The following is a 22445-nucleotide window of genomic DNA, read 5'->3' as shown; positions in this document are numbered from 1 at the left end:
AAAAAAAAGATCAAATTATAGAGCGCATTTTAAAATGTTCTTAAAAATCTTCATTTTTCTCCATGTAAGTTGAAAATAATAAGAGATATAGTAATGAATAATAGAAAATAAGCTTTTACCCGATAACGCCCTACATTTTTGTGTAATATGTTTTTTTCGTATCTCTTATCTTTTTCGAGTTACATGGAGGAAAAGGAAGATTTTTAAGAAAATTTAAAAATGCACTCTATATTTTGATCTTATTTTTTTCAGAAAACATTCATTTTAATCTAGTCCAAGTTTCTGAACATAGAAATACCACTATAATAAAAAGTATTGTAGAAGTAAAACGATGGATTTAAGTTCTAATGGATGAGGGGTTAAATATACTTCTCATTTCTTCTTAAAATATATTAGTCATCAATACATGCAAATTTTGCAGGATATCTCGCTTAGTTTGAATATAATCGAAATTTAGTATTGCTCATTTTAAAGGTCTTTTCAAGCACTACAAAAGTTATTAGTATCATTATATACCTAAAATCGACAGTTGCTCTGTTATTTCAAGTTGAATACACCGGTTTGAGCATGCAGCAAAAAAAAAACGAACTCTTCTTACCTACCATATCGCTCTTTGTATTTTAACTAGAAGATTTATGGAAGAACGAATCTCTTTGTTTTTTATAACCTACAGAAATATTTTATATAGTTTTTTTGTTAGATGTAAAGTTTTTAAGTTATTCGCAAAAATCCGTCCGAAAAGGTGTCATTTTTCAATGAAAATGGCCAATTTTCACCACGAATAACTCAAAAAGTATCGAGTTTTCAAAAAATAATTATAGAACAGTTTTTGCTTAACCTTTCGTTACTCGCGCCAACTTTTTGTGATCGGATACTCGCGCACGGTGCAGGAGACCGGGTCCAAAAATATGGGTCAGCAGTGTTCTAAAATTATTTTTTTTTGCAAAATTGTGTACGATTAAATTATTTAATGAATATATGATCATATAATTTTGTAGATATGCGTTTGTGTTCACATTATATTACTTTAATCAAAAATTTAATAATTTTCATTGTTATCCATTTATATGTATATACAAAAACTTTGGAAGTGAAAAAAAAATTGAATATGGTTAAATTTGTTTCCTAAGAACTTTAGATCTTAATTCAATACACAAAAAAATTAAAAATAAAGAGTAATTGTAGTAACAAAAAAAGTTATAAAAATTAATTAACGTTTTTAAAACATGAAATACACAATGGTGTCACATTCATTGGAACAATGGTGTTCCAAACACAGATATTTTGAGCATATTTGGCAGTAAAACTTTGTTTTTCTATTTTTCTTCCAATCACAAACAGCACAGCGATCTGAAGTTCCTGGTGTTACGACTGGTACTTGTTCTGTTGGTAAACCACATATCTCCCTAAACCTCATTCTGATGGTTCTGGGTAAGTTATATATTTATATTTATATATATATATATATATATATATATATATATAAATATAAATAAACTAATCTATAAATATTGAAAATAAGGAAAAGTTCTTAAATTACCTTACTAATTAAAAATATCGATGTGTGATCCAAACACAAAAATTGGTGCACAAATACTCGCACACGGTGTACGGGACCGTGTTGCGTAATAACAAAAGGACAGTACTATTTTTTACACTGCGAACTGACTTTACCCACAGTTGATTGACCACTGAAGAAGTATACGAAGTAGCCATTCAAAATCCCCACTACAAGCAGAGTTACAGGAATTTATTTACAGGCCCGGTCTCCCACACCGTGTGCGAGTAACGGAGGGTTAAAATTAGGTTCTCTAGCCTCTTCCGTGGCTATTTTAACCAAAAAATTTTTCACCCTCGAGAAGGGGTGGGAACCACCCCCAAGATAAAAGTGCACATCGGCATAGGGTAGACTTTGTTTCTTGAGTTATTCCCTACTTACTGTGAAAATATCAAGTAAATCGATGTAGTAGGATGGAATTCGGAGCCAAATACCCTCATTGACTGCCCTAAACACGCATGGTTAGAAACTTAAATTTACTTAGGTCGAACCAAATATCCTCATTTTAAAAAAAAGTAACGAAGTTAAAAGTAACGAAAAATCAAAAAAACATGCTGAGATGATTATTACGACAGTGGCGTAGATTGTTAGGGGGAAAAGGGGCCAAAAGGAAGTATATATCCCAACAGCACGCCTCTGGTAACAGCGGAAAACTATCTATTAAGACTAGTTAAAGTACCCTAGCATGTGTGTCAAGTTTGAACAAAAAATATTAAAAGGTGCTTTAACCATGGGCTAAAATCGTTTTAGAACATTTGTAATAAAACACTCTGTATCTCGGTAAGGAGGAATATTTTATTTAAGTGTTTTGGGTTAAAACTTCGCATTTTGTGCTAAGGTTTCTCCAGTTACGATATGAACAATTGTTAATGAACTGTATAATATTTATTGCGGAGTATGCTATTTTTAATATTCTTTCTACACTGGGGTGCAAAATTAACCGGACACCTTAAAAATGGGTCATTTTTGATGTTTCGAATTTCCTAAACCTGTTGTCCGAGTTAAGTGATTTTTTTAATATATTATAGCCTTATTCTTTAGCAATATCGGTGTAATAGTATTGTTGCTAAACAGTTAAATTTTCATTGTATACCGGGTGTATCAATCAAACTGTGTTCTTTTCTCAAAGCTCACATCACCCTGTGGAATATTCTAGCACTTATAAAATACTGAAATTAAAATCAAACTATACCCTCATGTTTTCTCAACATTTTGTTTTTTGGTTCATTCGCTTATGTTGTAGGTAATTTAACAACTAGCCATGTTTTTCATCAATACAGCGTGTTTTTAAAGCATAATTGGCAAACTTTAAGGGGTAATTCTTCATTTCCGAGATAGGGGGTGTTGAAAGTTTTCTTACAAACTGACGATTTATTTATTGCTTTAAAACCGGTTGAGGTATGCAAATGAAATTTGGTGGGTTTTAAGAAGTAGTTATTGCACATTTTTTGACATACAATTAAGAATTTAATATTCACCATTGGCGCACATACGGGTAATATGAGGGCTTATATTACCCGTATGCGCGACAATGGTGAATATTAAATTCATACTTGTATGTAAAGAAATGTACAATAACTACATCTTAACACCCACGAAATTTCATTTGTATATCTTTAACTGGTTTTTAAGCAATAAATAAATCGTCAGTTTGTAAGAAAAATTTCAACACCCTCTATCTCAGAAATGAAGCATTTGCGGACATAGGTTTATAAAGCAAACTGTCATTATTTTTTCATTAGAATTACCCCTTAAAGTTTGTCGCACTTATTTAGAAACACCCTGTATTGATCAAGAATATGGTTAGTTGTCAAATGTCCTAACTTTTTTATGGTCCTACTTAAGCGAATGAATCAAAAAACAGAATGTTGAGAAAACATAAGGCTATAGTTGGGTTTTAATTTGAGTATTTTATAAATGCTAGAATATTCCACAGGATGATGCGGAATTTAAGAAAAAATCATAGTTTCATTGGTACACCCGGTATGCAATGAATATTTACCTGCTGAGCCACAATATTATTACAGCGATATTGATAAAGAATAAGGCTATAACATATTAAGAAAATCACTTAAATCGGACAACAGGTTTAGGAAATTCGAGACATCAAAAATGACCCATATTTAGGGTGTCCGGTTAATTTTGCACCCCAGTGTATGTTTGTTGATCCTGTATCTATTTTATAGTCATAACTCATCGTGCTCTCCAGAATTTATAATAAAGTTTTTGAAATAAACAAAGTTTCCTAATTATACCGCGAATTAAAATTATGCAGTAAGAAAATGCACAAGAGCGTGAGTGAATAAGGCAGTGAGTGTTGCAAACAAATGGATGCAAATGTACATGGTCCCGTCAGAGTCATTATGTGCAGGCTTGTGTGGGTGTAGTTTTTATTACGTTGTGGAAATATTGTGCAAACTAATGTTTTATGCTAATGCGTAGTTTATGTGCAGTTGGACGCCTGAATAATAATAGTGGAATGTGGAGCACCGACTTAAGCTTAAGCTTAGGCTACACATTATTCATTCTAATAAAACTAAATAGGGTACTCGAATAGTTGGATTGACCGATATATGTATTATATAATATGTAACTGTGAAAGTCCGAAATTGGTGTATGTCGACATTCACCGGTGAATGTGAATGTTTTGTTTTATACACTGCGATCTTTGCCCTTTATACTGTCCATCACGCTCGAGACAAGATATTTGTTGTCCAACTATTGTAAAATAACAGATTAAATTAAATTTAAAATGCTGGTTAAAATATTGGTTGCATTATTTCTTTAATAAATAACAAAAATAGTAATTAATCTGAAGTTCACTACCCCGATCAAATCAAGGACTATGTTTGTAAAATTTATAAATGCATATATTTATTATTTAAATATTTTATTACATATTTATTTATTTAAAAGAATCAGAGTAGAATATATTTCAAAATTATCATTATGCATATTTATGGAATCTGTTAAATCAAAAAGTTCAAGTGTACTAAAATTAAAGAGTTATGTATGCATTTGACACAATTTACTAATGTCAATTGTTTTATTGAGTTCAATAGGATGTTGAATTGCCGATATAAATGAGTCAGATTAAATTAAATTATTTTTTAATAGTTTTTTACTAAGCAACAACATTTTTGTTTAATTTATTAATATTTTGTATTTTGACAACGACGTCCGATGTGGCAACTGTGGCTTATTTCCTGATGAGAATAGTTAAGTTTAAGTATTAAGTTGAAATTAAGTGAACTAATATAAATTACAAATTGAACATACAACATAATAAAATATAAACATATGAACTAATAAGTTTAAGCTCCTGTATGTGACACCCAAATATAGATAAAATATGCTTTAGTTACTTGTACATTACCGTAATTTCTTAATTAGGTAGTCATTAAGAAACCCTTCTACTGAATAATATGGTCTTTTATATAAATGGGCTTATGTCATTTTACGGAACTTGAATAAATATGTTGCAGATTTAAGTTGTACAGGGAGATGATTGTATAGTTTTTTTGCGATATATAATATAGATTTCTTTATTAACTCAAAGGACGGGATTGGTAAATAGACATCAAAAGTTGAATTTCTGGTGGAGTAGTCATGATGAGGCCTTACTGGAAAGATATGCAGGTGTTTACGGATTAAGCAAACAGTTTCTAAAATATACAAAGATGAAAGGGTTAAATTCCGTGATCTTTGAAGTGACTTCTGCAATGTGTGGTTTTTGGGCACATCAAATTGGGCAGCTGTACTAGAACCCCAAAAAGGAAGATCATATCGAAGATGAAACTTGAATAAAGAAAAATATGTTATTTTAGAAGATTCTAAATTGAGTTCCTTCGAAACAGATCTTATAGCATAGCAGGCTGAGGCGAGTCTCTTACTTAACAGATCGATATGAAGAGACCATTTGGGGTTGCTGTCTAAAAATACCAAGAAATTTTATAGAATCAACGGTAGAGACCTGGCTGTTATTAACAAGCAGGTGTTGAAGAGCACCTTTATAGGATACTGCTACTATCTTATCCACGTTAAAGGAGAGTAAATTAGAGTCAGACCAGGTTTTTATCGTAAGCAGATCAGAAGTTATAGTTGCATGAAAAGTTGCAATAGTTGAGTTGCTCCAAGTGATACTGGTATCTTCAGCAAAAAGAAAAAATTTTCCATCGATTTTTAATTTAGTGATATCATATGACTGGTATTTTCAGCAAAAAGAAAAAATTTTTCCACCGATTTTTAATTTAGTGATGTCATATGTCATAATATGTCATATGACATCACTAAATTAAAAATCGATGGAAAATTTTTTCTCTTTGCTGAAGATACCAGTATCACTTGGAGCAACTCAACTATTGCAGCTCTTCATGCAACTAGAACTTCTGATCTGCTTACGATAAAAACCTGGTCTGACTCTAATTTACTCTCCTTTAACGTGGATAAGACAGTAGCAGTATCCTATAAAGGTGCTCTTCAACACCTGCTTATTAATAACAGCCAGATCTGTACCGTTGATTCTATAAAATTTCTTGGTATTTTTAGACAGCAACCTCAAATGGTCCCTTCAAGTCGATCTGTTAAATTAGAGACTCACCTCAGCCTGCTATGCTATAAGATCTGTTTCGAAGGAACTCAATTTAGCATCTTCTACAATAACATAATATTTTTCTTTGCTCAAGTCTCATCTTCGGTATGATCTTCCTTTTTGGGGTTCTAGTACAGCTGCCCAATTTGAATACAGTATTGAATACTGAACGTTGTGGTACTCCACATACAATGTTTTTGAGACTAGAGTCAGTATCATTTGCTCTAACCAGTTGTTTTCTATTATTCAAGTCCGATTAGAACCAATTCAAAGAAATACCTCAAATTCCATAGAAATTTAGTTTTTTAATCAAAATGTCGTGATTTACACAATCAAAAGCTTTGGCATAGTCACAGAAAATAGTAGCAATATAACAATTATTGTTTAGTGATTGGTAAATATCATGAAGTACAGAAAGCATGGCTTCAGTAGTAAATTTATTAGTTAAAAAGCCGAACTGATTTTGTGATAAAATGTTGTTATAAAAAAAGCGGACATGAGTAAAGATTTTATAAGTCATTCAATAATTTTGGAGAGTACCGGTAGTAGGGCAACAGGTCTATAGTTGCAAGCATTAGATTTTTCACCACCCTTATGAAGAGGAATAATAATCGCTGTCTTTAGGCAGTCTGAAAATTTACTTTTTTAAATTTTTGATTTAAAAAGTGTGGTATCCGTCGATTGTATGTACGTTAACCCTTTCTGTCCCAACGCTGCATATATATGTTTTTGAAAACGTGGGTCTGTATTCTCAGCCGCCGTATACATACGTTCAAGGTGTTATGGTCTCAATTTACCAAAGCTTAAAATATGCGTTGCTTATACAATTTTAGACTCATTGGTGTCCCAATGCCGTAGAAATATATCAGAAAATGTTAGATTATTATTCCCAAAGCCTCAAAATGTTGGCACCTAAGACAGGTCATGCGGACCCATTGCCGTATATATTTGTTCACATATTTTAGATATATGCTATATTGTAGCACTGGTGGCAACGATCATAGGTAGCTGCTAGAAGGTGAAGCGTTTGTAGCCACAGAAAATGCCAGCAAAAAAAGACGCGAATCGAGATACATGTGTGCAAGATGCGGAGTCGGCCTTTGCGTAGTGTCATGTTTTGAGGTTAAGTTAGTTAAATTTTTTCAAGTTGGTTTTGCTCTCTGATGAGTACTTTTGAAAAGAAAACGTTTAAGTTGGTTAAAAAACTCATTAAAAAACATTTTTTGGTCATTTATTTGTTTATTTATATGCGAGGCATATACAGAGAGAGTCTGTAAAGTGGAATAAATTCAATATCTCAAATACTAATTGTTTTTTTGGAAAATGCTCAGACCCGTCGATTAGTATTTCAAATTGTCCTTTTTGACATTCAATAAAAATGTATACAGGGTGTCCCAATTTAGAGATATGACGTCATCGTCGATTTTCTTAAATGGCAACACTGTCATTTTGATAGCTAATTTGATAGGGTTTGTAAAGTTATACATAACTGCAAAATATCAAATTTTTATTCTCTACCATTTACAAGATAATAGAAAATAACAAAGTTATAGCTGTAATTTGGAATATATTCAATAATTAAAATACTAACTGTTTTTTTGAAAAATGCTCAGACCCGTCGATTAGTATATCAAATTGTCATTTTTGACATATAATAATAATGTATACAGGGTGTCCCAATTTAGAGATATGACGTCATCGTTGATTTTCTTAAATGGCAACACTATCATTTTGATAGCTATTTTGATAGCGAGTGTAAAGTTATACACATCTGAAAAATTTCAAAATTTTATTCCCTACCATTTACAAGATAATAAAAAATAACAAAGTTATGAAGAACAAGAAGTAATCAAATAATAATTGAATTTATTTATTTCAATTAAGCAAATGCTCATAACGTTGCCCATTGACAATTTGACAATAATTGAGGGCAACATTATGAGTTTTTGCTTAATTTATTGAAATAATTAAATTCATTTATTAGTTGGATTACTTCTTTTTCATAACTTTGTTATTTTTTATTATCATCTAAATGGTAGAGAATACAAATTTGAAATTTTGCAGTTGTGTATAACTTTACACACCCTATCAAAATAGCTATCAAAATGACAGTGTTGCCATTTAAGAAAATCAACGATGACGTCATATCTCTAAATTGGGACAACCTGTATACATTATTATTGAATGTCAAAAAGGACAATTTGAAATACTAATCGACGGGTCTGAGCATTTTCCAAAAAAACAATTAGTATTTGAGATATTGAATTTATTCCACTTTACAGACTCTCTCTGTATAAGGCAATGGGACTCTAAGCATGAAAAACCTTTGCAATTGAGGGACCAACATGCAAATTAAGGCCTGGCATAGAAAGGCTTAAAATCAGCGTTTTCTTACAACTGTTGTGTAAAGCACGGCTGGTCAATTTTCTGTGGATCACCTGCGATTGCTGACACTTCCAGATAAGCAACGCGCTTGCTCAAAGTCTTGTAGCGGCAGTAAGGCCCAGATAGTTGGTCTCACCATTCCTTGCAGGGTTTGCCGTTTTCTCTACAAAAAGTACGGCTCAAGAAAATTAGTTGATGTAGTTTCCTCTTTGGGGTTTTGTTCATCCTATACAGAAGCTCTTCGCCTGGAAGTGTCAGCATTCGCAGGCGATCCGCAGAAAATTGACCTGCCGTGCTTTACACAGCAGGTATACGATAACGCTATATTACATTTTTCACGTCATATGTGGCATTTCTTGTATTGCACTAAAACATGCAGTAGCTCCTAAGCAATCCATTCCTCGGATAAAAAAGAAACCCGCGCCTGAGGTTTATGAAAGTCAGGGAGCTGTTCAACTAATTTATTTTAAAAGGACAAAACCTCAAGGTTTATTAGACATCAAGATGACAGATCCGAAGGAAATGTTCACACCAAATGAAACTGTGACTCCATCTGTGCCCAATCTTCTGTGGCTCTAAGGGAAAAGCAGAGACATTTCCGGCCTCTTAGGACGAAATGGACTCATGGAAGCTGTCACAAGAGGCATGCCGTACCTATGAACTAACATTCATTATTTTTACAGAAAACTAGGAGAAATTTACCAAATGACAGTATTCTAATAAAAACTAAAGTTTTGGAATGTAAAAAGTGGGTTTTGCCGAGACCGTTAAAACTTGGCAAATTTTCAACTTGTACTTTAGACCTAACGGTTCGTCTAGTCCTGTCTCCAGGGGGGGGGTACAACGGCCTCCTGTATTCAGATGGACTTACCCAAGATTTTTTTATGTATTTTGACCTGTAGAACACGAATTTTTTGGGTAACAGTTGATCCGGATGTCGATAAGATTGTTATAAACCAAGAAGTTGAGGAATCACATAACAGCGATTTCTTGCAAAAGAAAACATTTTTTTTGTATTTTTTGGGCCTTTCTAACCAAAAAATGTTCCTACAAATTTTTTCGTAGGATGCATAGTTTTCGAGATAAACGCGGTTGAACTTTCAAAAAATCTAAAAATTGCAATTTTTGAACCCGAATAACTTTTGATTAAAAAATAAAATAGCAATTCTGCTAACCGCATTTGAAAGTTCAAGTCAAATTATATCGGTTTTAATTATTTGTATTGCTAAAAATTTATTATTTTATTGTTAAAACAAAGCTATAAACACCTAGTGCTTGAGTGATGTTTTCAATGATTTCTCATTTAAAATCGAATGAGTAGGTAGAGGAGGTAAAAGTGCAAGCGGCGCTATTTCTACGTAGCATGCATTAACACGCATGTATTAGGCACGGGAAACACTATGTGTTTATAGCTTTTTTAACAATCAAAAAATAAATTTTTAGCAATGCAAATATACAAAACAGATAAAATTTTACTTAAACTTTTAAAGGCGGTAAGCAGAATTGCTATTTTATTTTTTAATCAAAAGTTATTCGGGTTCAAAAATTGCAATTTTTCGATTTTTTGAAAGTTCAACCGCGTTTATCTCGAAAACTATGCATCCTAAGAAAAAATTTGTAGGAACATTTTTTGGTTACAATGGCCCAAAAAATACAAAAAAATGTTTTGTTTTGCGAGAAATTGCTGTTATGTGATTCCTCAACTTCTTGGTTTATAACAATCTTATCGACATCCGGATCAACTGTTACCCAAAAAATTCGTGTTCTACAAGTCAAAATACATAAAAAAAACTTGGGTAGGTCCATCTGAATACAGGAGGCCGTTGTACCCCCCTTGGCGACAGGACTAGTCTAAAAAAAAGTAAATAGTGATATTTGTAGATCATTTTCAGTACTTTAATTTTTGTTAACAGACTGTTTACTAAAAGTTTTTTGCTTTTTTCGCGATTTTTTCAATTTTCCGGCAAGAAATTTTGTCCGCAAACCTCATATTCGGATTCAGCAGCCCAAAATACATACCTATATAATGGAAGAAATCAGAACTACTCCAAAACTTTCCTAGTCAAAACACAATTTTATTGAATCAATTAAAGACTTTTTTGCTGATGTCATTCCGAACAGAATGCAAAAAGTAGCAAGTCGATATTTTGTATTTAAAAATCGACTTATTTTTTCCTAAATGTCCTGATCTATAACGATATTTTTTTATTTCAGGAATTTCATTTATTGTATGTTTAGAAACCTGTGTCAGCAGAGATTATGGAAACGGAGGCACAGTATGTGTTTGTACCGATAGCAGATGCCATACAATTCCCCCTGTACAAAGGTTACCATCTGACCAATACGTTGTATATACATCAAATAAACAAGGAGAACGACTAACTAAGAGCGTAAAAACATTAAGCAATCCTCCACCTGAAGAATGCCGAATACCATATTCTGATCGAATTTGTGAAAACAACGACTATTCAGGTATCAAAATATGTGGCGAACCAGACTTTAATCCCTGGGTAGTATACAAAGAAGGAAGGCCTTATTCTCCTGCTGCTTTAGATACTGTTAATCCCAACGTTTATATTGACAGCCATATCAAGTTTCAAGAAATTATTGGCTTTGGTGGAGCTTTTACTGACTCTACAGGACTTAATATTAAGGATATGCCTTCGCTACTTCAAGACCATTTAATGAGGTAAGCTCTGCTATTGTTTGTGATGCCTATTTACTATGGAAAATAAAAGTAAATACTACAAGTGTTTTTTAGTACCATTGTGTTAAAGTACAACCATTAAAACCCCCAATAAAATATTTATTAGATTACCAGTCGATAAGAAACGGGGTTTAATAAGTGGTTACATGCATGTTGAAACGACATTAAAGATCCACAAGGAAAACTTTCCTGTAGCTGGCTGTATACCATTAATTACAAGTAAAATTTAATAAAAAATGTTGGCCTGGTAAACGGTATATTAGTTTAAAAAGCACCATAGGGCTACAAACATAGAAACAAAACGTTTTTGCTCTACAACAAGAGCATCATCAGCGTTACAAGAACATGGTGAGCCAACCAAAAAATACAAAGGTCAAAGCCTTTCAAAAATAGACTAAAAGTCTTATATAGATGCCAACATGGCAAAATCCAAAGGATGGTTAAAATTGCTATGGCTACGGCCCTAGGGCAACATATGACTCCCACGCGTGGTAAGTGGGTCAATAGGTAACATTAGGTCATTATGTTACAAGATGTGACTTTTTTTATTTATTTTTATTTATTTATTATTTATACATATGACCTGGCCTCTAGTGACTAATCCAGGTCGTTTTTTCCTGATGGGATTACAGTTATTTTTTTTTATATTTTTACATTTTTTACTCAACTATTAAATCTATTTTTGCAATTAACAATTTGCCATAATCTATTAATTACGTTTAACAAATAAATTTAAATAAACAATTTAAAATATTTTTGGTACTATCAACTCCCTTATAAAGACAGTCCCTCTATTTTCAGAAGAGAGTTAGTAGTTTTTTTTTTAATTTTATGAATTATGTATTGAATTATTATTTTTATTTATTTATTTTATATTGAAATATTATTATTATAATTGTAAATATCTATTTTTGAATTTATATTTTATTTTATTTATTTTAACTTTATCTTACTCAACTTCATCAGGGTTGGATTATTGGTTGTCTTCTTCTATTATTATAGATTTCTTGTTGTTTTTTAGATATTATTTGTGTGAGATTGTTTAATATTTCAAAATATTCTTCATTTTATTAATATTCTTAAATATTCTTCATTAATCATTACAAGATGTGACTGTCACCTCTTGTAACATAATCACCCAATGTTACCTATTGACCCACTTATCACGCGTGGGAGTCATATGTTGCCCTAGGGCCGTAGCGATAGCATTTTTATCCATCCTTTGGATTTTGCCATGTTGGCATCTATATAAGACTTTTAGTCTGTTTTTGAAAGGCTTTAACCTTTGTATTTTTTGGTTGGCTCATCATGTTCTTGTAACACTGATGATGCTCTTGTTACAGAGCGAAAACGTTTTGTTTCTATGTTTGTAGCCCTATAGGGGCTTTTTAAACTAAAATACCTTTTACCAGGTCGAATTTTTTTTTTAATTTTTAATTTTTTATATTTTATTATTATTATTTTTTATTAAATTTTACTTGAGATTAAAGACATTCTCAAGGTCTTTATGTATGTGTGAAAATAATTTTAATAAAAGTATTTAATAACTGTTGTCTACTTATTATTATTTTTTTAATAAATCAAGTGTATTTTGAACAAATAAAAATACAATTTTGGTATGTTTTGGTAGATGTACATTACATATTGAATGATATTTATTTACCTATACAATAGTGTGTTGGAACTGTTTTTACTATAAAATTAAAATAAACTAATCATAATAATAAAGATTTTTGTTCATAATGGGTGAGTTAAAGTTTAGATAAACCCTCTTCGGTCATTAAAAAAATTGGCTTGCCAAAAACACTCAAATATTATGAAATATACATACAGGGTGATTGATTAGTGTGAGGAAGCTCAGTAGATCTGTTATAGTAAAAATTACAAAAAAAAGTTACTGACAAAAATTGTAGGCCGCTTTAAACTCCACATTTTAAAATTAGTTACAATCTTACAGGGTGTTCCATAAGATGGTGGCAGACCAAACTTATGTTTTTTTAAATGGAACACCCTGAATTTTATTTTAAATTTGAAATCTGCTTCACTTCCACATCACAACAATGTAAAGTTTTATTATGTTATACCGGGTACTTAAAAAGTTATAGCCAATATTACATGAAAATCGTATAAAGTTTAACTCCCTGTATAATTAAAAAGGAGTACAGGAACATTGATCTATTGCAACCATAGTTTTTTAATAATGGTTAAAAATTATAAAAAATATTCGTTTTCATAATATTAGTTAAATCAAATACAGGGTAAGTCAAAATGCAAGTACATTATTTTCTTGGTAATTTTAAATATAACACCCTGTATTTTACATCACTATCGAAAAGTACTAATATCGTACTTCAAATTTTATGAAGTACTCCCTATACCTAAAGTTATCTGTTTTCTAGATATTTTTATTTTTCCATCAAAGTATTAATTTGGTAGATATTTTAACGTTTACCAATAATTATTGTGAGTTGGCCATGATTGATTTGTCAGAAACTGACAGTTTGATATTATTGTTTATTAATTCAGTAACGAAATAACGACACAGAAAAGAAAACAATTTATTTTAAATAAAATTTATAAAAAATAACCGACGCAAAATTAAAAAAAAAATAACAACACAAAAAACTAAAAAACAACACTAATTTTAACTTATCTTACTTAAGTAAGGTGTTCAAAATGACCTCCCCAAAAACATCTATGCATACTTGAAAGCGGTCATTGAAAGAGTTGCTTACATTACTAAGCATTTGTAAAGAAATATTCTGAAATACAATTCGGATTCTATTTTTCATATCATCTCTTGTTGTTGCAGGTATTTTATATACTTCGTTATTAACGTAACCCCAAAAAATGAGTCCATTTTATTGAACTCTGGTGACCTTGGGGGCCACCTTACTGGTCCATCCCTTCCGATCCATCTTTCACCAAACTGATCATTAAGTTCACCACGTACTAATTCGTTGTGGTGCGCAGGAGCACCGTCATGTAGAAACCACATTTGTTCACGTATATTAAGTGGAACCTCTTCTAATAATATCGGTAACTGATTTACGATAAAATCTAAATAAATCTCACCATTTAAATTATCTTCAAAAAAATATGGTCCTACTACATGGTTACCGACGATACCTCCCCACACATTTAGAGACCATCTTGTTTGACTATGTGTTACTATGTGGTATGGATTACTTGTTGAATAGTAGTGAAAGTTATGCCTATTAACAGAACCGTTTCGATGGAATGTAGCTTCATCACCAAATAGGACATAATCAAAAAAATCTCTCTGCTCATTAATTTTTTCTAAAGCCCATTCACAAAATACTATTCGTTTCTGAAAATCATCATTATTTAATTCTTGGTGCTTTTGAATATGATAAGGGTGCATCTTGTTTTTAGATAGAATGTTTTGACCAGAGTAGTAACTAAGTTCTTGTTCATTGGAAATACTCCTTATACTTGTGTGTGGGTTTTCTGTAACTGCCATCAACACACTCATTTCGTTTTCCTCTGTCACACTAGTTTTTGTTCGTTCATGTTTTTCATAATCCACTGAACCAGTGCGGTTAAATCGATCTTTCAATTTTTCAAATGTATCTTGTCTAGGTTGCCGCCTATCTGGAAACCGTTCTTGATAAATTCTAGCTGATAGTAATGAATTTTTATTGCATTCCCCCAAAATCCAGATCATATCTACCATTTCGTCAGTAGTAAAATTCATTATTGCTAATTTTAAATTGAATTAATTACTGAATTACTAAATAATGATTGTTGCTAATTTACGGTGTACCGCAATACTGAATTAATAAACAATAATGTCAAACTGTCAGTTTCTGACCAATCAATCATGGCCAACTCACAATAATTATGGGTTAACGTTAAAATATCTACCAAATTAATACTTTGATGGAAAAATAAAAATTTCTAGAAAACTGATAACTTTAGGTATAGGGAGTACTTCATAAAATTTGAAGTACGATATTAGTACTTTTCGATAGTGATATAAAATACAGGGTGTTATATTTAAAATTACCAAGAAAATAATGTACTTGCATTTTGACTTACCCTGTATTTGATTTAACGAATATTATGAAAACGAATATGTTTTATAATTTTTAACAATTATTAAAAAACTATGGTTGCAATAGATCAATGTTCCTATGCTCTTTTTTAATTATACAAGGAGTTAAACTTGATACGATTTTCAGGTAATATTGGTTATAACTTTTTAAATACCCGGTATAACATAATAAAACCTTACATTGTTGTGATGTGGAAGTGAAGCAGATTTCAAATTTAAAATAAAATAAAGGGTGTTCCATTTAAAAAAACATAAGTTTGGTCTGCCACCATCTTATGGAACACCCTGTAAGATTGTAGCTAATTTTAAAATGTGGAGTTTAAAGCTGCCTACAATTTTTGTCAATAACTTTTTTTTGTAATTTTTACTATAACAGATATACTGAGCTTCCTCACACTAATCAATCACCCTGTATAGTTCGTAGCAACGGAGACAGTAGCAGCAATGGTCACCAAAATAACAAACGAGGAAGTGGCTCAAGCGCTTCAAAAAATAAAGAAAGGCAAACCGGTAGGACCAGATGATATTCCTGGGGAAGTATGGAGAGCATTGGAAGAGACAGGAACAAGGTGGCTAGCAGGTTTATTTAATAGAATTATGGAAGTTGCACAAATGCCAGACGAATGGAGAAGCAGTACACTACTACCTGTCTACAAAAACAAGGGAGGTATACAAGAATGTACAAACTACAGGGCTATATAACTGCTTAGCCACACCATGAAAATATGGGAAAGAGTAATTGACAGACGGATACGTGAAGCGACCGAAATATCCGAGAATCAATTTGGCTTTATACAGGGCAGATCAACAACAGATGCAATTTTCATTATATGGAAGTTGATGGAAAGATACAGGAGTAAAGAGACAAACACTCATATGGTATTCATTGATCTTGAGAAAGCATAATATGATAGAGTTCCTCGAGAGATTCTGTAGTGGGCACTCAATAAGAAAGGAGTCCCTGATGAATATGTAAAGATTGTAAGGGATATGTATGAGGGAGTAACGACTAGTATTAGGACAGGTGTGGGAGAGACTGATAAATTTCATGTGAAAGAAGGATTGCACCAAGGCTCAGTGCTTAGTCCGTATTTATTCTCATTAGTTTTGGACCAGATAACAGCGAAACGACAGGGTAACATTCCATGGTGCTTAATGTATGCTGATGATGTCGTGTTAGTAGGAAATAGTGAAAGATACTTAGAACAAAAACTGGAACAGTGGAGATAAGCTCTCGAGGAAATAGGTTTAAAACTTAGTAGGACAAAGACAGAGTATTTGGAATGCTCATTTAAAGATGGAGTTGCTACAAATAATAATGGTATTTTTGGATGGTGAACTGAGTGTAAAAAGCAATAGTTTTAAGTACCTGGGATCGGTATTACAGAGTAATGGAAAAATAGATGGAGATGCATGCAGTAGAATTAGAGCTGGATGGATGAAGTGGAAGGAGGCGAGTGGTGTGCTGTGTGACAGGAAAATTCCAATGAAGTTGAAGAGAAAATTCTATAAAACAGCCATAAGGCCGGCTATGATGTACGGAACTGAATATTGGGCAGTGAAAAAGAAAGAAGAACAACGAACGCATGTGGCGGAAATGTGAATGCTTAGATGGATGAGTGGAGTGACAAAAATGGATAAAATTAAAAATGAGTATATTAGGGGAAGACTAAGTGTAGCACCAATTGATGCCAAAATGAGAGAGTATAGGTTGAGATGGTTTGGTCATGTTCAACGTCGAGACGTTAATCACCCCATATGAAGAATTGCTGAAGTGCAGATTCCTGGAAGGAGTAGGAAAAGAAGACCAAAGAAGACGTGGGAGGAGACGATTAGGCAGGACATGTTGGTAAAGGGGATTAAAATTGATATGACCCAAGATAGAATTGTGTGGAGAAATGCAATTAGGGAAGCCGACCCCGCATAGGGTTAAAGCAAAGAGAATGATGATGATAGTTCGTAGCATATATCTAAAGATTTATAAAGCTGAGATACATCATAAAATAATTACAACAAGAAAACGAATATCAAACGTAATAAATTAACGGCGCGTACCTCAAACATTATAATGATATGACGTCACGAACAATGAGGGCGCGTTGTGAGCTGGCTGTTTTAATTTGAATTTTCTCTCGATTTTAATCGTCTTTAGGGGCCAAACGGAAGACAACAACACCTTTTTTTTGTTTGATATACAGGGTGTTTCATTAATAATTGTCCATATAGTAACTGGAGAAACCTTAGCACAAAATACAAAGATTTAACCTAAAACACTTAAATAAAATGTGGTTCCTTACTGAGTTACAGGGTGTTTTATCTAAAAATTTAAAAATTATTTTTGCTCAGCATTTTAAAACTATTCCACTTATTCTTTTCATACTTGGCAGGAAGTATAGGTACTGTACAAACTACTAAATTATGTTAAACAAACGTTTGTGTATATTACCAGAGGCGTACGATGGGGGAAAGTGAATGGTTTACCCTTTCCAAATTCTACGCCACTGGCGGAATTGCTATTTTAGTTCAATTTTTGGATTCTCCAATACTCTCTATGAAAATAATATACTCTTCATTCGTAACGATAAAGTCATTAGTTTTCGAGATTTTTGAAGTTTAAAATGAAACGACACGGTTATTTTGATTAATGTATTGTGTCGCTTCATTTTTAATTTCAAATATCTCGAAAACTAATCATTTTATCGTTACGAATGAGCAGTATATTATTTACATATAAAGTATTGAAAATCAAAAAATTACACTAAAATAGCAATTTCGTCAGTGGCGTAGAATTTGGGAAGGGTCAACCAGCCACTATCCCCTGTCGTACGCCTCTGGTAGTAGATAGAAACGTTTATTTATCTTAATTTAGTAGGGTGTACAGTACCTACATTTTCTGCCAAGTATGATAAGGATACGTCAAATAGTTTTAAAGTACTGGGTACAAATAATTTTAAAATTTTAATCATATGAATCATATCGTAAATTAATCGAAATAACCCTGCCGTTTCATATTTAACTTGAAATATCTCGAAAACTAATGACTTTATCGTTACCAATGAGGAGTATATTATTTACGTAGAAAATATTGGAGAATCTAAAAATGGTACTAAAATAGTAATTCCACCAGTGGCGCAGAATTTGAGAAGGGTCAACAATTCACTATACCCTGTCGTACGCCTCTGGTAGTAGCTAGAAACGTTTGTTTATCGTAATTTAGTAGGCTGTATAGTAGTCGCACTGTCTGTTAAGTATGAAAAGGATACGTCGAATAGTTTTAAAATGCTAAGCAAAAATAATTTTTAAATTTTTAGATAAAACACCCTGTAACTCAGTAAGGAACCACATTTTATTTAAGTGTTTTAGGTTAAATCTTCGTATTTTGTGCTAAGGTTTCTCCAGTTACTATATGGACAATTATTAATGAAACACCCTGTATATATTTTAAATTAGGTTCTGTTTTTATTTATAGTATTTTTTTTTATTTAAAACGTGATGCAAGTTTCCTATTGTCACATTATAAGTCGTTTTATCACTAATGTAGTTAAACATTTGATGGAGACTTAAATGTTTATATTACAGGTCATACTTCTCTGAGGAAGGTCTAGAATATAATATGGGACGAGTACCTATGGCAGGTACAGATTTTTCAATTCGCGCTTACTCGTATATGGATAGTGAGGACGAGGTTGTAGATTGTGTAGATTCAACGCTACAAAGCTTTCAGCTTGCACAAGAAGATTTTGAATTTAAAGTAAGTAGATGTAACTGCTTTAGTTTTTTAGTATATTAAACCAGTTTTACAGCGTCCTACGCCTTTCCTTTTATAATTGCCACTCCTTTCTATTGTGACAGTCTTCATCTCCTAAATTTGTTTCCGACATCACCTTGGAGATGTCGCTTATCCATGAGGGCTGGTCTTCCTCGTTGTTTTTGTTTTGCCGTGGGTGTACATTCTAACACTTTTTTGAGATCCTTCTTTCCTCCATTTGTCTTAGTGTCCGTACCATACTATCTGTTGTCTTTCGATGCCACCTATGATTGTTCTCAGGCCCGGCCCTAGGGATTTTGCCGCCCTGGGCAAGATCGGCGACCGCCGCCCCTCCCCCTTGTTATATCCAAAAACTCAAAAAATTTCACCATGGCTCTTAATTTGCTGAAATCTATCACTTAATGAATTAACGGTTTTGTCTATAATTTTTAAATGGAAGTCAACTTTATATCGTGTCTCTGGATACTCAATTTCTAACTTTAATGAGCCCTTTTGCGTCTGTCAAATAGGCCTGGAAGGTTAAATCACTTCCAAAAGGCTTAAAATTGATTTCCGATTTTTCTAATAAACTGATAGCTTGATACGCTCCCATATCAATACCCTGCATATGCGACTACGTTGATGTGAAGTAAAATGTCATGCCATATTACCACAGAGCAAAGAAAAGTTAAATCACGGATTTGATTTTCCAAACAGCTTGACTCATGAGAACATCGTAAATTTCTTCAATTTGGTCTCTAAGGGGAATAATTGCATCACTTATTCTACTTTCCCATATAGTTTCGGACAAACGTTTCAATGTTAGGCTAGAAATATGATTTTTCAGCATAGTCCAACGATGAATAGATGCTGAGAAAAAGTTGAAAATTTTGTCACTAAAGGAAAAGAAAGAAACTGCAAACTGTGAAGCTTTAGCAGCATCGTTCACGACTAAGTTAAGTGAATGGCTAGACCATGGGACAAAAAATGCTCTAGGATTAATTTTCGAAATTCTGTTTTGAACTCCCAAGTTCTTCTCTTCCATGCTAGCCCCATTATCATACCCTTGTCTTCTCATATCTTCCAAAGGTATTCCCAGTTCATTCTGGGACTCTGTAACTCCCAAGCCAGTGGTTTTCACTACAGGCACAAATCCAAGAAAATGTTTGTCGCTTTTAACACTTTGTTAACAAGAACCTAAATCGACAAAATGTACAACAATAGTCATCTGTTCTACCCCAGCAATATCAGATATACAATCTAAAATTATGCTATAATACTTTGCTGATTTCAAAAAGTTTAAAATTTTATTTTTGATTTGGTCATTGAGGAGCTGAATAATTTCGTTTTGAATACGTTTTCCCAAGTAGTGATGCTGCTTGTTACTCCCATTAGTTATTCTCCTAATGTGCTCTTGTAATACAGAATCAAAATTTTTAAAGGGCCCAAAAAGATTTAAAACATTACCATTGTTTTGATGAAAATGTTTATCAGAATCGCCCCTCATTGGATGACACTGATGTGCTAAGAATTGTATTATTGATAAGTCGTTGTACATATTACATTTTTCCAATGACCAGTTTCTGAATTTAGAACTTTTTGTGTTTCTTCATCCATGATTTTGCCCGATTTTAGCCTAATTGCTAGTTCTACCCACTGTCGCTGTGACTGTAGATGAGCTGGAGGCTTAGCGTGGCTGGACAAAGCTTCAGCCATATGTTTCTAATTATTATATCCATTTTCAGTAAAGTTAATTTTAAGTGAATTTCAGTGAATTTAGTTTAGTTCTGATCCTACTATTCTTATGCGATGAAGAAGAAGGCGGTGTTGTCGATTTTCCGTCGAATTGCAATTCCGAACCTTGCAATTGTTATTATTTCACTTACTTAATTCTCGTTTTTACCGTTGCATTTTTGCCACTGTTGTTCATAATATCGATTTTTTATAATATTAAAAATATAACTTATTATTTCTTCAATTTCAAAAATTGGCTGTCCTCTAAAATTTGCCGCCCTGGGTAGCAGCCCACTTCGTCTACCCCTGAAGTCGGGCCTGTTTGTTTTTTATATTCCCATTTGTTGCCTAAAGTCGTCGTTTCCTATGTGTTCCACTCTAGATCTTCTTGCTACAAAAATTTTGTAAATCTCCTACAAAAATCCATCTCAGTGGTTAGTAATTGAGTGTTGTACTTCGTGGTTAATTGTCAGACTTCCCCTTCTTATTCTATTTCTTTTTTTTACTTAGTGTCCATTATTTTATATAGTTTATATTACGTTTTCTTCTAATACCTTCCCTTCCCTTCTTCTTTCCTTCTGACTGCCTTTTACAAGGCAATATTAAAGAGGATACACGCCAGCACGTCCCCCTGTTTTAGACCATTATTAATGTCAAAGAACGTAGAGTTTTCTCCTTCAATTCTAACGCACGAGCTTACGTTTTGCATTGTTAGTGTTGTCAACTTAACTAACTTAGGTGGAATCCCAAAGTCTATCATGGCATTATATACATTCCTTTTAACACTGTCATAGGCTGCTTTGTCGACGAAGAGATGGTGTGTAACTATGTTACATTCTAGTGACGTTTCTAGAATCTGCCTATGTGCTTAAATTTGATGTATAAGTTGTGTATAGATGCTGATAGAGTAATACCTCTTTATTTCTTACAATCCAGTTGATCACCCTTTTTATGCACTGGACATATTATTACTCCCTTTAGCCACTCTTCTGGTACCAATTCATTCTGCCATATAAGTACTATTAGTTTATGGATTGCTGCAAAACGTTGATCACCATTTTTTTTATACATTTGCGAACAGATTTCATCGATTCCTGGGCTATTGTCTTTGAGTTTTAGGATGGCATTTGACACTTCTTCTCTTGTTAGGTCTACACTCCGTAGTTAATGATGTAGATTTTCTATGTTGTAACCTCCTTCAATATCGTTCATATTTAGATGTTCGCTGATATATTCCAGATGTATTAAAACAATAAATAATATACAGTTACTTTCATAGATTCCTTACATTCAAGAAGCAGTCAGACTTGCGCCCAATATACAACTTTTTGCATCAGCCTGGGTTGCACCAAAAGTATTTAAAGAAAATAACAGCTATAAAGGATTAATGGGTTTTATAAAACGGCAGCTCTATGAGCTTTATGCTAAATATTTCGTAACCTTCTTGGACAAGTATCTTCAAAACGGGGTTCAGTTCTGGGGTATTACAACTGGAAATGAAGCGTTTGTAGCTATGATGCACAGTGGAGGTATACCTGGTGTACTCTGGATGCCCGATGACCTTGTAAGTATATTATGTTTAGCTACAGGATGTAGTAAATTATAATTTTGTATTTTTCAACTATAGTAACGTCTCCCATCTTT

The 22445-nt window shown here is 32.8% G+C and overlaps 1 protein-coding gene across 1 annotated transcript in view; it reads left to right on the top strand.

Annotated features, from left to right (window-relative positions):
- LOC126886789 (lysosomal acid glucosylceramidase-like) overlaps window positions 1-22445 on the top strand; it is an 89946-nt gene that overhangs the window by 5337 nt on the left and 62164 nt on the right. The window contains exons 2-4 of the mRNA XM_050653840.1: window positions 10749-11223; window positions 18899-19070; window positions 22081-22365. Coding sequence (XP_050509797.1) covers window positions 10749-11223; window positions 18899-19070; window positions 22081-22365 — 932 coding nt within the window. The remainder of the gene's footprint in view (window positions 1-10748; window positions 11224-18898; window positions 19071-22080; window positions 22366-22445) is intronic.

Source organism: Diabrotica virgifera, chromosome 6 (assembly GCF_917563875.1).
Source record: "Diabrotica virgifera virgifera chromosome 6, PGI_DIABVI_V3a".
Classification (NCBI taxonomy): domain Eukaryota; kingdom Metazoa; phylum Arthropoda; class Insecta; order Coleoptera; family Chrysomelidae; genus Diabrotica; species Diabrotica virgifera.
This window is presented reverse-complemented; position numbering and strand designations above follow the sequence as displayed.